Below are 16,000 nucleotides of genomic sequence, written 5' to 3'. Positions count from 1 at the left end.
AACTAACTTTTGAGCAAAGAAATGGGAAAGTAGCTTTGAATGGCACTTTAATCCGCCAGATTTTCACCTTTGGTGACCGTACGACGGGATTGTGGTTAAACTAAGCAAAACATTCAAATAAAACAGCGATTAGCAGCCACCAGCGTGCTCCGCCTGTACTTAACGGTGCAACAGATTAACAAATAGTGTAGCCGAACCGTTATTGAGCCAAGGCACATATTTCACAACGGAAAAAAAAAAAATCACGGCGCACCACTTAGCAAAATAATTTACAAAAATTGGATGACAATTCATTATCAAAATATTTGACAATGGATAATTTTCCGTAGCACACCTAATGATCTCTCACTCCACACTGGTTGAGAATGACTTTTCTGTGTTTGAGTGTATATATGTGTAAAGCTCTTTGAGCAGAAAGTGTGTGATGTAGAGATATAGTTGGATTTTTCCGTCGGTTGGGCTATGATTTTTTTTTTTTCCCCCTCCACGGATGGATGATTGATGGACTGGTGAAATATACCGACGGAAGCACCGTTAAAATAACATGACGGACTGACAGACTGACAATTACACTTTTGTTCCGCTTGAAATAATGACAAACGGGTGTGCATTGCCCATCTCTGTTAATTATTATTATTTTTTTTTTTTTTTGTCGTCTATAGTTATGTCTTTCTAGCGAATTTATAGTTGAACTTGTAGTAGCATCTTTTTCCCAGTTTGACTTAAATATGCCTTGGCAGGTTTTTGGAATGCCGACAGCAATGATCCTGTCTTGTAAAATTTGAATAATTTCACATGGCACCCAGGTAGCAAGCATCATCTCATGCTGTATAGCGTTGCCTGAAAAAAAATGCACAAAGATCACCTAGAAAGAGCAAGTTGGAGCATTATGTGATTTTTTTTTTTTTTACATGTGCTGAACTTTGTTAAAAAATAAATAAATTAAAAAAAAAAAATCCTTAATTCTGCCAAGTATGGGCTTGTGACAAGAAGTACTCTGAGTTTGATATTTGAAACAGATTGGCACTATTTCATATCTTAGGGTGAGAACTTTGAGATCTAGAATGGAGCAGAGCAGAACTTGTGATTGGCGTGGCTGTCACATCAGCAAGATTAGCTTTAAATTCCGATCGTCGCCGACAGCTCCCCGCTGAGGCATTGTTACCCCCGAAAGCCTTGCGCTTTTTCTGCTAAAATGGCCACAGGTGCACACTTTTCAACCAAAAAATTCCTCAGTTATTTGTTTTTATCCATTTCAACATTCTACACCAAAAAATAAAAAATTACTCCGCTCACACATCTTCCATTCACAGTCACTTCCAATGACGTTCAAATGCTCAGTCCTTCTTTTGGAAACCGCTTCCTATTTTACTAGCCGGGTCATCTTCCACAGACTCTGCACTCTGCATGTGCAGCACAAGTTTAAAAAAAAAAAAAAAAAGGCAAACTTGGCAAAAAGTGTGGCACCTACACATTATTATAAACAGCACTTACCTCTGTGCCAAGCAACATAAATCTTTTCGTATGTATCATTTATATACATGGGTGTCAATAGGAGACGCATGAATGGAAGAAATATTGTTCTTCCCAAACGAGACAGGGTTGAAAAATGGCTTGCAAACACCAAGAGAGCAGAACCTTGCCGATAGTGAGGTAATGAAAAAATGCTTTTGAATCTATGCTGCCCCCTAGTGGGGGAGCCAGTTCGTCTATTGTGGTAGAATAATACAGTTTTTTTTGTTTGTTTTTTTGGAGGGGGGGGTAGGTGGTCATTTTGAGATCGTGCACTACATTGTGACCCTTATTTTAAAAGATTGGCAGTGTAAAATCTAATAGCAACAGCGGTGATGTTGACCTTGCACCCCCTGAGCAATATATTGCAGACGTACTCATAAATATGCTCACATAGTAAAGTGCAAAACACAGCTGACAGAATCATGTATTTTTGAAACAGCAGAATGTTGTTGTGTGTTTACGTTTCTTTGCTTGATGCTATTTTTGTTTTCTTTCTCTGTTGCTCAACCACAGATTTGTGTCATTCATCTCATAACTATTAAGGAATCCGGCTTCTAGTTTTTGGACAGCTGTCTCACAAGAGCGGCAGCAAGAGATTTTTCCGTGGGCCACACGAAGCATCTGTCATATATTATAAAACATCTTTTTCCATAGTATTTCTGAGCCAGGCGAATTTGTCCAGCCTCTCAAAACGGCTGGCTGGTGTTTTGAGGAAAATATCACTTTTTTTTTTTTTTTCTGATGTTACTAATTTTGGCTTTGCGTCCGTGTAACATTACGCAATAGCCTCCCTTTGCTGTGTCCTCTCCGGAATCCTCGCCTTCATTGGTCCAACGCCATGTGCGAAGCTTTTCTTTCAGACCTGACAAAATATTGTATCGCATCATCAACATGAATTTTTGACCGCCTGCAATTTCTGTGGTGACACCTGCACTCTTGACGCCTCGTTGAAAATGAGGCGCTTATTTTAGGAGTCATCAGACATGCAAGGAATCAATGAGTTTCCCATTCGCGATTCTTCTCTTCAATGGCTTTCGAAGCGACTTCATCATTTCAGCCAAAAACGACATTCAACTCATTTAAAACGCTGGTCAGAAAACGCTTTTCATTTTAGAGCCGTAGGTGGTCCTCTCCAAATTCTGCCCAAGAGGAAAAAAAACGCATCCCATGTTCTTAATCACCATGAAGTAGTTGTTTGTCCATTTTTCTCCACATGCAATTGCCTCTTTGTGCCGTGCTCTGTCCTGATCTGTGCTGTTTACAAGCCGAGATTCATTTGGACAGCATGGAAAGGACAATGACTTGACTGTCACTCTATTAGCCATCCAAGTCCTTGATCTCGTCTCCCAGTAAACATCATTACCACACGCTGCAAGCATAAACACTCGCATCGGGCAAACACACGCACACACACACGCACACACGTGTGAGAGACACTTACAAGCCGCTCGTCCAAATCGGCACTAGCAGATTAGCGGTGATTATAAACAAGCATTGAGGATTAATCCTGTGTGTTCTCTGTCTACTTTTCCAGTCAGCTAGCCAGGCTAATTATCAAGTCGCAGATCGTTTCTGTAATCACTTGCTTTCTTTGTTTGTTCAATCACTCGTTGCTGGTTTTATTTTACAAGCAAATGAACTCGGCTGTTGTCTTGTCGAGACGAAATGCATTTATGTGTTCTTGGTAGCTGTTGAGGAAATGTGGACGCCAAGGTGGCAGAAGAATTCAGTTGCATTGTTAACCAGCAGAGGTGACACAATACACTAAATTTAAGTAGATATTGAGATATGTGCAAAATAAAAAAGAAAAGGTACAATTCCTGATTAAAGCGTAAGTTCTGAAATGAAAATTCTTGCCATTTATATACATTATATAATTTACTATATTGATATTGTGGTGCACCAAAACAAACCTTATTTATTTGTTTATTATTTTTTAAATTGTTGAAAAAAAAAATATATTTTTAAATCAAGAGCGAGCAAGTGTAAGTACTGAAATGAAAATTCTTGCTATTTATATTCATGATATAATTTACTGTATTTATATTGTGGTGCACCAAAACAAACCTTATTTATTTATTTTATTTATTTATTTTTATGTGTTTATTTATTTATTTATTTATTTATATTTTACATTTTTTTATTTTTTTTTATATATTTATTTTTAAATCAAGAGCTAGCAACCATTTTCGCAGGATTTTATTACATCCAAATGTGTTCCCAAGCTTTGGTAACATTGTAAACACAGACAGAAAATGGGGAAATAAATGCACCTTCGCTTTGTGTGTTTTTCTTTTCCAGCTCAGCAGAGAATTATTATTTTTTTTTTTTTTACGGTTGTTGACTAGGCACAACACGTTTGCAACGAAATCATTCTTGAAGCGGACAACATCAAACTATTCTCTAAAATATGGTTGGGGAATATCTTTATTTCTCCCAGTCTTCACAATCATCCAAATTGCCATGACGATGGATACTGAAAGAATCCTTCCAAGAATACATGAAGGCATAGCTGAAAAAGATGGGCAAATGATTACTTTAAAAGTGAAACTTGTTGTTTGGATTTGAAATAGTTTTTATGACACTAGTGCTGGAACATTTTGGTGCCACTTGTATTTTTTATTTCTTCCACCACTCTTAACCAGAAGCATTTCTTTTTTTTTTAATAATAATAATAATACATTGTGATTCCAGGTATATTCTTTTGTTCTTCTAGCAAATGCTATTAAGTACGGCATACAAATGATGCTTCCTCTTCATCTTTTAAATTTCAGGTTGAAGCCATCCTGGTCAACATCTTTGGGGGGATCGTCAACTGTGCCATTATTGCCAACGGTATCACCAAGGCCTGTCGGGAGCTGGACCTAAAAGTGCCTCTGGTGGTCCGGCTTGAAGGTAGGTAAATGATAGACCGCTGAGATCGTATTCTATTATAATTTTTTGGGGGGATGACGATGATGGAAGTCACTCATGTTTCCAGGATTTTGCTTTTTTTTCTACTTTGTTTCCGATGGCCATGGGTGCCTTATTAGCCTGTAACGTCGTAGGCCATTGGATTCCCCCCCCCCCTCCGTATTCAAGTCTTGCTCTGTTTTGTCATGCTCTATCTCGGTATCCATGACGATCCGTAGGTGAAAGTGTTGCTGAGTCCCGGAAGCTCAAAGGAACGCTACAATTTGTTCCTTTCTGCCCCCTTCACGTTCTGTTGGGCTCCCTCAAGATTTTCACTTTCTGATCAAAGTCTAGCACTTTTTTTTCCACCAAATTGTAGAGGATTTCTTCAGCTGCAAAATGGATCCGAGGCAGCTTTAGAGCACATGCGTGGCCACGGCACACTTGAATGAGGCTCTGTTGCCGGGGCGTGACTTCATACTTTGTTCAGCGCCGCCATCAAAACGCATCTAACTGGGGCACTAGGGCAGCATGGGTCGGGCAATAAATGCTTGATAATATTCGTTTTCTGTCAACCAGTAATTTACCGCTGCATCTCATGCCCCAAAACAAAAGTCAGTTTTTCACCGACACACTGCGCAGTGTGCTGGCATTCGCCCCGTTTTGTTCTGCCTTTTTATGTCAGGTCAGGTCTTCGTACAGTTGCCCCGTTTTACTTAAGTTTCTCAACCACACCACAAAAAAAAAAATCTGACTTGACACGTCCATCCAGTTTGGTCCACAATGCCAGAAACGGGGCTGCCGTGGCCGCTGGGACCATTGCGTGAAATGCAACATAACACACTTTCCTGTCTGTGTTCCTACTTTGCGACTAATAACATCAGTGCTACCAACAAGAGCATAAAACTAAAACCACCTATTTTTCACCTTGATTTTACCTTCGAAACCACAATGTTATTGCTGCTCTACGAGATTATTCATCTTCATTGCAGGCCTGTGTCTCTCTACGAACAGCAGTGCATTTCTCAAATGTGTCACATTCCCACGCAGCCGTCATTAGAGGTGGCCAGAGTAAGAGTAGAGACAGCACTGATAAGATCACCTTTCAACCCGCGTATGCTTATGTAACCCGTGCAGCTGTGCGCGTGTGGAGAATGCCAAACAAATTGAGAGAGAGAGAGGTACATAAACAGATTGTTAAAAGAGTGCCTTTTAACTCCACCCCAACGTGAAATCTAATTTATTATTATTATTATTAATTTTACCTTGGCTGGCAGTGAATGAGTTAAAACAGAACAGACCCAAGAGAGAGAAAAAATCGAGATGTATTTAGCGCATTTTCTGAACTATAGCGCCCCTACTGGTGACAGAAATACCCACAGAAAAGCTGCACCGGTGTATTAGCCGCATGGTTCAAAATCTATGAAAGAATTAGCGGCTTATAGTCCGGAAAATACGGTGTCCTAGATGTCTCACCAATTCCAGAAGGTCACTGCCTGTGGTTGTCCCAAGCATGTTTGTTTGGCTCGAGCCTTATTCACACTTTAGCTGTGGGTCATTACGTCTCGGCTTTCCGCCTTGCGAAGAAGATTGGGTGGGAATCAATCGGCTCAGCTTGCTCGGCTGGCTGCAGGGCAGTGGGCACAGCCCGACGCTCTTCAACGGGATCAGAATGGCTTAACTGGCACACTTTTAATTGGGAAAGCTCTAATAAATGGCTTGGCGTGATTGCGTTGGCCCAAAGAGTTGCGTCTTCTTGTTTGGGGAGGAGAGGAACGGCCATGTGGTTGCTTTTTATAGGGTGGAAACGTCGAAATAAACCTCCTTTGATCACTTAAAGTCGAGGAAGACGGAGAATTGACTTGGGCGCGCACGCTGACTTGAGCGAATGAACTCTGCTGCCCACTTTGGCCACACTGTGAGGGGAAAAAAAAAAGAAAGTAAAATAGCCCTTAGGGCTCAGCAACAAAGGTAAAGAAAGGCTTTGGCTTAGCTGTGGTCCTGGCCTATTAATTTCCTCCTTTGTCTCATAACCGCCTGTCAAACAACAAAATTGCTTTCTCCTTGAAAAGTGACTTAGCTTCATTTGTCTTTTTTTTTGTGTTTGTTTTAGAGGTAGAGGTCCTTTCTTATGTCTGCCACTGCCATTGTTTGGTCCAGCACATACACTTCAATCGACTCCCATGCGTTGCATTCACATGCAAAAAAGAAATGAAAAAAATTTGGTAACATTTCAGCTCGAAATTTGGCTATCCATTCCTTGTCATTCTAACGTGCTTAAAGGTGTTTAACAAAAAGTCTGAACAATATTTCAACAAAACATCTGCTTAATGACTGGCAGCACATCAAAAGAAAAAACCGTGTGCGCTGCTCACGAGTATCGAGAGTGCATTCTGATGAGCACATTTGATGTTTGACTTACGGGATGGTTAAGAGGAGGAGCACATTTCAAACATTTTTGGATGCGGGGAGAAAACTCGCGCTGTGCTGCTTGTTACTGATAATTATGAGGATTAACACTTCGTCTCAACAAGTATGATGACATCGGGTGATCAAAGTGTTTTGAGAAGTAGATGTAGCAATATACAGTCGGGGTCAAAAGCGTACAGAAATATTTAATTTAACCTGAGTGCTGAGGTCTGTTTCTGAATTAAAAAAAAAAAAAAAGCAGATTTAGATGCAAAGCGTCCAGATAATTTTGTCCCGTGAATCGGCTCCTGATTACTCCTTCGGCATGCATCTTGACGGAGCTTTTGTTGAGTTTTTAACTTTTCACGCAGCGTAAAATGTTGCCTGATAGTTTTGTGACTGCACCGTTCGGACAGATTATTGTCCTTTATTAAAATATACTTGCATGAAAAGTCCCCCGACAAACCCCCAACCTCATAACTCGAAGGCGAACATTCACTGTACAGCGGGAGAATTTTAGACGTGCTTTCCTCTTCACCAATTCCAACCCCTTTGTAATTTCATCTCCCTAAAGCGGAATGCCGGCTCACAATCCGGAGCTTCCTCATCAACAAAACTCTTCTGCGGCATCTTTGGCACCGCCCCAAACCTTATTATCCCATTGAAAACACGACGCCCTGCAATTGACTCACACATTAAGGTGACGTTCTCACAATAGTCGAGTAAGCTTGCTAATTACAGCCGAGACGCAACGGAAGTCGCTTGTGAGTTGGCAATATATCACAAGGCGAACTGCTCCGTCTCGTATGGCCGTGCCCTGAAAAGTGCGTTCGTTGAAAGCACTTAAGCGGACTTGGAAGCGTGCTGACTACACGCATCATTCAGTAGCTTGGAAAGAGTTCAAAAGTAATGGACTTGAGATTGCAGTCGAGGTTTGTCCGTGGGGGAAGAAAAAAAAAGCTGTATCGGGCGTGTGTCAAGAAAGGCAATCATTGATTTTGTTGTGTAACTTTATTACACGTCAGCAATAATTTACATTGTCTGACATCATGCTGTGACTAGAAGGAAGGAATATGCAGACAATGACAAACGAGGGGTAATAAAACTCCTTCATATTTGTTTCCTCGACTTGCGTGCATGAAATGTGTCCAAGAGAGTCGGTCTCCAGCACCACCTAGTGGCCACAGGTGAACACACACCCATCGTTTTATATACACGCACACGTAGAGTCGCACACACTCCGAGCTCACTTCCGTCCTTGCCATTGCTGCTGTGAGCTGTCAACATTTGTGAGTGCTATCAGCTCACACACGCACACACGCCCACACACACACACACACACACACGCCCACGCACCCACACGCACTCACAAAATAGCAGGTGAATGTGTGTTCTGTTCCCACACTTGGAGAACACAGACGTGGCAGGAGCGAAACGGTGCCGTACGCAGTCCACACTTCATCAATATTTATGGGATGGAGAAAAAGCAACGCCGTGTTTATTTGCTTTATCTCACCGCCGTATGCACCCGCAGTAGACATTTGTCTTTAATGCAATACGGGATGGAATGAATTATGGATTGGCCTCCGCCGTCTTATTTGTCTCATGTTGGGTTTTTTTCTTAGTATCAAATTGGTTTTAATGACAGACGCGATATGTTCTGGTAATGTGAAGCCAATCCCCTTCAAGTTTGCTGTCCAATTATTTGAATTCTAACTACAATTTCCCTCACCAAGAATGACAAACTGCTGCTTGCCTATGTGAACATCCAAATATTTATTGTCTTCCTGTTTTGGTTTCTCCCCCCCCCCCCCCCCCCCCCGTCGCAAGGCACCTCTTCCTGCTTTTGTGCTAATTAATTGCACTGCAGAATTGATTGTTTGCAGTGCACAGTGGTTGGAATTGCTCATTATGCGGCTGGACAAAAGAGATGAAATTTTAGGCGTTAAGTGGCACCGCTAATGCAAGTCGTGACAAAAGTCGTATTGATCAGTCTGACGGGGCACCGCCAGCATTCACGCACACACGCACACACACGCGCAGATTTGGTGATGTGAAACCTGAGAGTGTTTGGAAGTGGATTTATGCAAATATCTGGATTCCCACTTAAGCTGCAACGTTGTCTAAAGTTTAACTTTATTTTATTCATCACACCAGCCGCCATTTTTTTTTTTGCATTAAATCGGACTTGTTGTTTTTTTTCCATTTGTGAAATGGAGTAGAAATTGAAATTGTCTTCTAGGCAAACAAGCTCTTGTTAAAGTGAAGCCCTCTGATGAGGTGGCAGCGTTCAAAAAGAGTTTTTATTTATTATTGTGCTGCCTCGACATTCCTAGCAGCATCTGGGCTGTTTTATTTATTTATTTTTTTGCTTTATTTAACCTTTGTGCGATTTGGCCTCCATCGCGTTCGCTGATGCTCCGCGGGCTCCCTCGCTGGCTCGCCGTGTCCTTCCGTCCGCAGCGGCGCCCCCCTGCCCGTGTTGTGACAGCCTTGTCAGCTTTGTGTTTGCTTTCATAGAGAGCGGCGCTCAGAGGCAGCCGGTCGAGAGTTGCTGGCTCATGTGTGCATGCGTGTGGCTCGATTTGTGTGTGCGCGTCTCTGCTCGGGCTCGGCTCTTCGACGGTCCCGGGCCACCATGTCAGGCAGCATCTGCTACCCCGTGTTCATGTTGCAGCCAGCGGAGCGCACCCAGACAAACAACTGCAGTGTTTACAGACAAAAGCAACTGAACTTGACCCATCTGTCATTTGCGGCGGATTCCCTCCGTTGTGTTCATGCGCTGACGCCTGATCCGATGCTGCCCGGGGAAGCCGTGTTTCTGCGCAAGTGAACGAGGAACCAATGAAAAAAAAGAATTTTTAACCAATCAATCAAATCAGCTGATTTTTTTTTTTTCTGTCCCCCTTTTAGGAACCAACGTGCATGAGGCCAAGCGGATCCTGAGCGAGAGCGGCCTGCCCATCACGGCCGCCGACAATCTGGACGACGCTGCCCGGAAAGCAGTGGCCGCCATCAAGAAGTAGAAAAGTCCAATTTATCTTCCTCAGCAACCTCCAGGTGGCCTTACTTATCCGCGCGTGTTCCGTTCCAGTAGCGGAGCTGACCTCGGGCCGAGAGCTCCCCTCCACTTGTTTTTCCCCGCAATTATCATGACCACGACGGATCGTCAGCTGCTTTATGAGCGACTGAACCTTTGAGCCAATAATTTCTCCTCCCTTGTGGAGGTTGCCTGCCAATGTTTCCTCTTGGCATCTTTCCGCCGTTCTCTACATTGATGGTGCCGAATTACCCTAAAAATGCCTCACTTTTGATTCGACATCAATAATTTGACACAGATTAGACGGAGCCCGAACACTTTAACCATTCCGTTAGCAAACCTCGTATTGTGATTCTCGCCTTTGTCTCGCTGAAACACTTTTACGGCCATTTGATTCGATATGTCGTTTTTATGAAGAAGCATTGTCAAGCCTCATCCGAGACGTCATAAATCACCTTATCTTGCGTGGAGGTCCGAGGCATCGCGATAATTTATTGCCGTTTGATTTCAGCCGAGACAACACTAACGCTAGCTACGAATGCTAAATCATTCTTGATTGGTTTTTGTCTCCATCGATGCGTCCATCCAATGCCTTATCTGTGTCTCGCACATCAAGTATGTCAAACTAGAGTGCTGTGAATTTTCGACACGTACCATTGGAGGATTTGTTCTTCACTTTCTGTGATTCAAGAACATTGGAAGTCTGTGCCATGTGGTTTGTGGACAATTTCTAGCTCACCTTTGTTGAGGCGTTTTTAAGGGAAACACACACACAAATATAAATATATATATATATAAATTTAAATTTAAATATATATATATATATATATATATATATATATATATATATATATATATATATATTTAAATAGATATACATCTATTTAAATATATATACATATTTAAATATATATATATTTATATATATATATGTATATATATATATATATATATATATATATATATATATATTTATATATATATATATATGTGTTTATATATATATATATATATATATATATATTAGTATTTTTTTACTACAGTATAAATGGGGGTAAAAAGCCAAGGTGAAATGTTTGAATATTTATAATTAGTGCCTAATTTTGCTGTTTGTGGCAGTTTGTCCATTTGGGAGTTGTAGAACACAATTACAAATCCATGTTTCATTCATTTGTTTTATTGTTTATGATCATGTTGTGCAGTCACAATAAAAATCAGTCCGTTTTCAGAAACAGTGCTCGGTTGCTAATTTGTGAATGTCTTGAAATTTTGCTGTTTTTATGTGTGGCCGCGTGCAAGTCAGCACACGCAACGGTCCTGTCATGCTTATCACACATCATTGCAAAATATCTTTTTCATTTGGCTCAGTGTTAAGAAAGATGAGAGGAGATCTGATAATACTTAAATATAATTATGCATCATCCTTTTTAATTTGCACAAAAACTGAATTTTTTATCATGACTTTTTTTTTTGCAGCAATTCTTGTTCCATATGCCTTTTTTTCCCTTTGTGTAAATAATTTGACATTTGTGTAATTTCGCTCTGCTTCTACATTTAAGTGACACCCACAAGCTCGTGGAAACCCCCTCATGTAATTTTTCTCATCCACCTCCCGAGATAAACTTGAGCGGGAGTGACTGTCCTTGGTGGACTTCATCGAGAGTTGACTGAGACTTCCTCCTTGACGGAAGCCCTGACTGTGTGATGGATTATCTGTCAATTCAATCTGAGAGGAAGCACCGACAAAACTGAGTTTGACTGCCGCCTGCGTGAAAAACACCACATAAGTTGTTCTCGTGAGAGAAACAGCTCGTCTCAATCTGAATCGCTTACTATTTAAGCCACAAAGCTCCACTTTTACTTACATTTGCTTTCCAACATCCACCTTTAACTTAGAAATAAAGCAATATCCAAGTCCGAAACTAGTTTGGAAGTCACATTGCGCGCGTGTGCGGGACCGAAAAGTGCTTCTCTAGTCTTCATTTATTTCTCGTGTTTTATTTTTCCGTCACCCCCCCCCGTCGACGTGTCATCCCAATCCTCGACGTCGGAGGTGTGCGGCGGGGGAGGGCTCATTTGAGCTTCCCTCATGCCTGCCAGCCAAGCCGTAGAAATGGACTGAAGGGTTCAATAATTGCCTTATTTCATGCTCTTGGCTGCGTGTGTCAGAAACCTCTCCGTTGATGGATTGGACGGAGGAATTTAAGGCTTGTTAAAGCAGCCTTCTCGAGCCCCCTGATATTGTTTAATTCAGTGTCAAGATGGAGGTCACAATGAAATGTGCACACTGATTTACTGGGCAAAATTAGTGCCGCTCCGTCATATAAATATAGATGAGGGGAAAGAAGCTTTGGAGGTCAGCCTGAAGACTTGTGTCAAGCACCAAGTTACGCACCTTTTGTACGGCGGGGTGAGAGGGCGATGCTTTCAATGGCCCTCGGAGCAAATGATTGCTCATCTAATTAAGATGTTTATTAATTCATTTTTGGGGCTCACTGTGTCTTTGCAATTATTCAGTTTGCTTTGTGACTGCTTAAGAATTGAAGCTATTTTTTTTTTTTTTCCAATTTCTTTACAGACTGACTTGAAAGCAACAAGAGTCACCTCTGCTGTGTGTTTACTGCTTTATGTCCGGGACATGTTTTCTACCCCGCTGTTGATCTGTGCGAATCCAAACAAGCCAATTGTTTTCCTGTTTTTATTACAGAGTAAAAATGGCCAAAAAGAGAAACGAGCGTGTGCCGATGTTGCGCTCGCCTTGGCGCGCTAAGGAACAGAAAAATCAATTTCCTTTTTTATTTATTTTTTTTTTCAAAAAGTGTTGTCAGCAGATGTCTGTAACTGGAGGACTTGGAATCGATTTAAATGACTTTGCCTGGAGAATTTGAGTGAGGTGTGGACACGTTTAAAAGGGTAATAATCATCATCACGCCTCCACACAATCTTCTTTTTTTGGGGGGGGGCGTGACAATCTCTTGTTTTCACCTTGTGTCTCAGCCGCCGTCATGGTCGGCCACTATATTCAGTCAATATTCATTTTCGGTATTGAACACTCACTTTTGCTCACCCAGAAATCTGAAAATCATCCTTTACTTAATCTTATCTTTCCAGTTATCCCGTCTGAGTCACTGCGGCAAGCAAGCTGTGTTTCTAACTCGCAACAGAGAATCCCGACATAAAACATTTCTTGAGAACAAAAGTGGATTTAAATTTTTTTTTTTATCGTTATTGTTGAAAATTCTAATTTTGTTCTCGCTGTAAATTGGTGTTTGTCTTTTTCTGCCTGGCAATTGACTGTCAACCAGTCCAGGATGTATCTTGACCAAAGTCATCTGAGATGTGCCGTTCCACTCTTATGTCGTAATGGGCCGATTATCAGCCGGTTCGATTATCAGGACTGAAATTTGCCATTTTGTTGATTATCGGCATCGGCCCCTTTTTACCTTTCAAGGCCGATAAATTAAAAGCTGGTTTATTTTGGCTCGCTGCAGCACACTTCTCTCTCTCTCTCTCTCTCTCTCTGGTGTGCTTGTGCCCCTGCCTGCAGAAGCAGATTGACCCGCCCACAGCACAATCTGATTGGTTCCTTGTGCAGTGGATAACAGCCAATCAGCTGTAGACTGCCTGTTTGCCTTTTTTTTTCTATTTTCTGAGTTCTAAAAAAAAAAAAGAATGTAACATTATGTAAATGACTAAAGTTGTTTAATAAACGTGCTTAAAGGTATTTAAACTCAAACTCTAAATGTTGACACGATTTTTTCAATAAATGAATATCGGCTTCAAATATCGGTTATCGGCCTCCATGACCACCAATAATCGGTAACGGCGCCGAGAAAAAAAAGCATTATCGGTCTGTCACGACTGTTATGTCTCACTTCCTAACGGCACGTTGTTTTCGTCTTCTTGGTCAGGACAGAACATCACAGGGAGCAGAACGGCCCGTCCCGCATTCCGCGGTACTTAAAAGCTCATTTTATGTGACCTCTGAAAGGCAAACGCCACTGATTAAAACAGTGGTCCAGATGACAGAGTCCGCTTTAAAAATCACTTGTTAATGACGCTCGCAAGTGCAGGTGCTCGCTGTCACATAACATTTGCTTATAAGAACAATAACACGGGCGTGATGAGCCGAGACGCATCTTTTAATATTTTGTTTTGTTTTGTGACGACGCGATGCCGTGTGTGTGTGAACTGTTGAATCATCCGAGCCGTGTTTGTGTGTACACGGCGAAGGTGACTTTGACGCTTGACAGCGATAACGGTAACATTCCCTCTCCCGTCTCATATTCAAGTGGAATAAATTAAAGCGGCTTGTGCGTGCGTGTCGAGTGCAATCGCAGTCAATGACTCGGCCGGCGGCGCCAGGACATCGGAAAAAGTGCTCTGTCGCCTGTGATTTTGCCGGTGACGAGCGGGAAAATAGTTTGCGCTCCGTTTCTCGTCATACGCACGCCACAACATCCAAGATGTAGAGAATCGTCCATCAGTCACGTGACGTGCTAATCTATGAGTTGTCATTTAGCGTATTCCGTCGTCAGGTACGTTTCCTGGAAAAGTCGGCCAAGAATCTTGGAAAATCGGGTTGGTGGCAATTTGTATGAGCGGAATGCAACACGATGACTCATTGTTTGAACTTTGGCGTGTGTTCCTTGTCCTTCTGAGGTGCGACACGCTCGTTAAGCAGGGACGGCGTCACCCTCACCCTGACGTTTTCTGTTGTGTTCAGAGAGACGCGTTCTCGTCGTCACATTCCTCTAAAACATAATTTCCATAATTTTGGGACCCCAAGACGATTGTAACATCTTTTAATTTTCGCAAAAAATCAACAGCTAGTCTTTTCAGTGCGTTGTCTTTAATTCAAATGTTCACGCCTCTAATCGCTAGCAGGCGTCCATTTTTTTTTTTTCGGCATACCAGAGCAGGAATTACTTCCTGATTCCGTGTTTTAAGAATAATGAGAAATGTATTTTTACTATCTTAATGTAGCAGTCAGACTGAATGCGGACTAAGCGCCTTTCTGGCGTTGCATATCCAGTGTTGCAATATGGGACGGCGATTAAACGACGTAGCCGGGACCGAGCAAGCAAAGTTAGCTAATGGGGAGTGTCCAACTGTCAACCGTATTTTCCAGACTATAAGCTGCCATTTTTATTTGAGAGATTTTGAACCATGCGGCTAATACAACGATGCAGCTTTTCTGTGGATTTTTCTTTCACCACTAGGGGGCGCTCTATAGTTCAGAAAATACGCTAAATAAATCTCAATTTTTTTTTTTTCTCTTGGGTCGGTTCTGTTTTATTTAGCAAAATTGTTGTAGTGTTTAACGGCACCATTTTAACAATCTGTTTATGTACCTTTTATGTGCATTCACAGTACAAAATAATTCTGTACGTTTTTTTTAGGGTTGCTGCGTCTTATAGTCCGTGAAATGGTGATGGTGTGCAAAATATGGTTTACTTTTCTATTTTTTGCCCCTTAAGGATCCATAATGTCCTACTCTTCGACTCTAAAATTGCTTGAATGTTTCTTCGTAAAACCGCATCTCCCAGTACTCAGTTGAAGGACAAATCGATATTTTTACGTCAAAATAATTGGGTTGTATTATTTATTGATAAATACCGGAGGTAAATTGAAAGCACCTGCCTCAAATATTCTCGCTCTGATGCCGCACATTTGTAGAACACTCCAAAGTACAAGCGCCATACGAGCCTAATTCTAGTTTTGTGCCCGTGTCTATTTTGTGTCAACCGATGGAATATTTGATGCACTTTTTGCATTGGCAGCAACTGATGCGCCGTCTCGTTACATAAGCGTCGTGTGTATTTTATTCATTTATAAATAAGCTATTACAATATATTCATTGCTTGGATTTGATGTGAAAGTTCCTCCGTCGGAAAGCAGAAGCCTGATATTTTTTTTTTTTCTGTCTGTGTGTAAATTGGAGACAACGTCTAATGTTTACAGGGTACCCTCTCCCACGATGAACACATTCCCCACCTCCAGAGGATATTTCAAACACTTCCCCTTGTAAAATTCTCCATTACATGGGTCAATAGAGGGCAATGGGAGAACGAATAAATGCGCCCACCTCCTCCTATGCCTCCACGCACACACAAGCGGACACTCGCTGTCAGCCCATCTGAT

General features: G+C 41.7%; 1 protein-coding gene across 1 annotated transcript in view; it reads left to right on the top strand.

Annotated features, from left to right (window-relative positions):
* Window positions 1–10,675, top strand: part of suclg2 (succinate-CoA ligase GDP-forming subunit beta) — a 50,472-nt gene extending 39,797 nt beyond the window's left edge. Inside the window, exons 10-11 of the mRNA XM_088308885.1 lie at window positions 4,290–4,410; window positions 9,730–10,675. Coding sequence (XP_088165011.1) covers window positions 4,290–4,410; window positions 9,730–9,842 — 234 coding nt within the window. The 3' untranslated portion in view covers window positions 9,843–10,675. The remainder of the gene's footprint in view (window positions 1–4,289; window positions 4,411–9,729) is intronic.
* The last annotated feature ends 5,325 nt before the right edge of the window (window positions 10,676–16,000 follow it).

Source organism: Idiotropiscis lumnitzeri, chromosome 11, assembly GCF_059441095.1.
Source record: "Idiotropiscis lumnitzeri isolate Australia: NSW breed Sydney's pygmy pipehorse chromosome 11, RoL_Ilum_1.0, whole genome shotgun sequence".
NCBI lineage: Eukaryota > Metazoa > Chordata > Actinopteri > Syngnathiformes > Syngnathidae > Idiotropiscis > Idiotropiscis lumnitzeri.
Note: the sequence above shows the minus strand (reverse complement) of the source record. Positions and strands in the feature narration are given on the sequence as shown.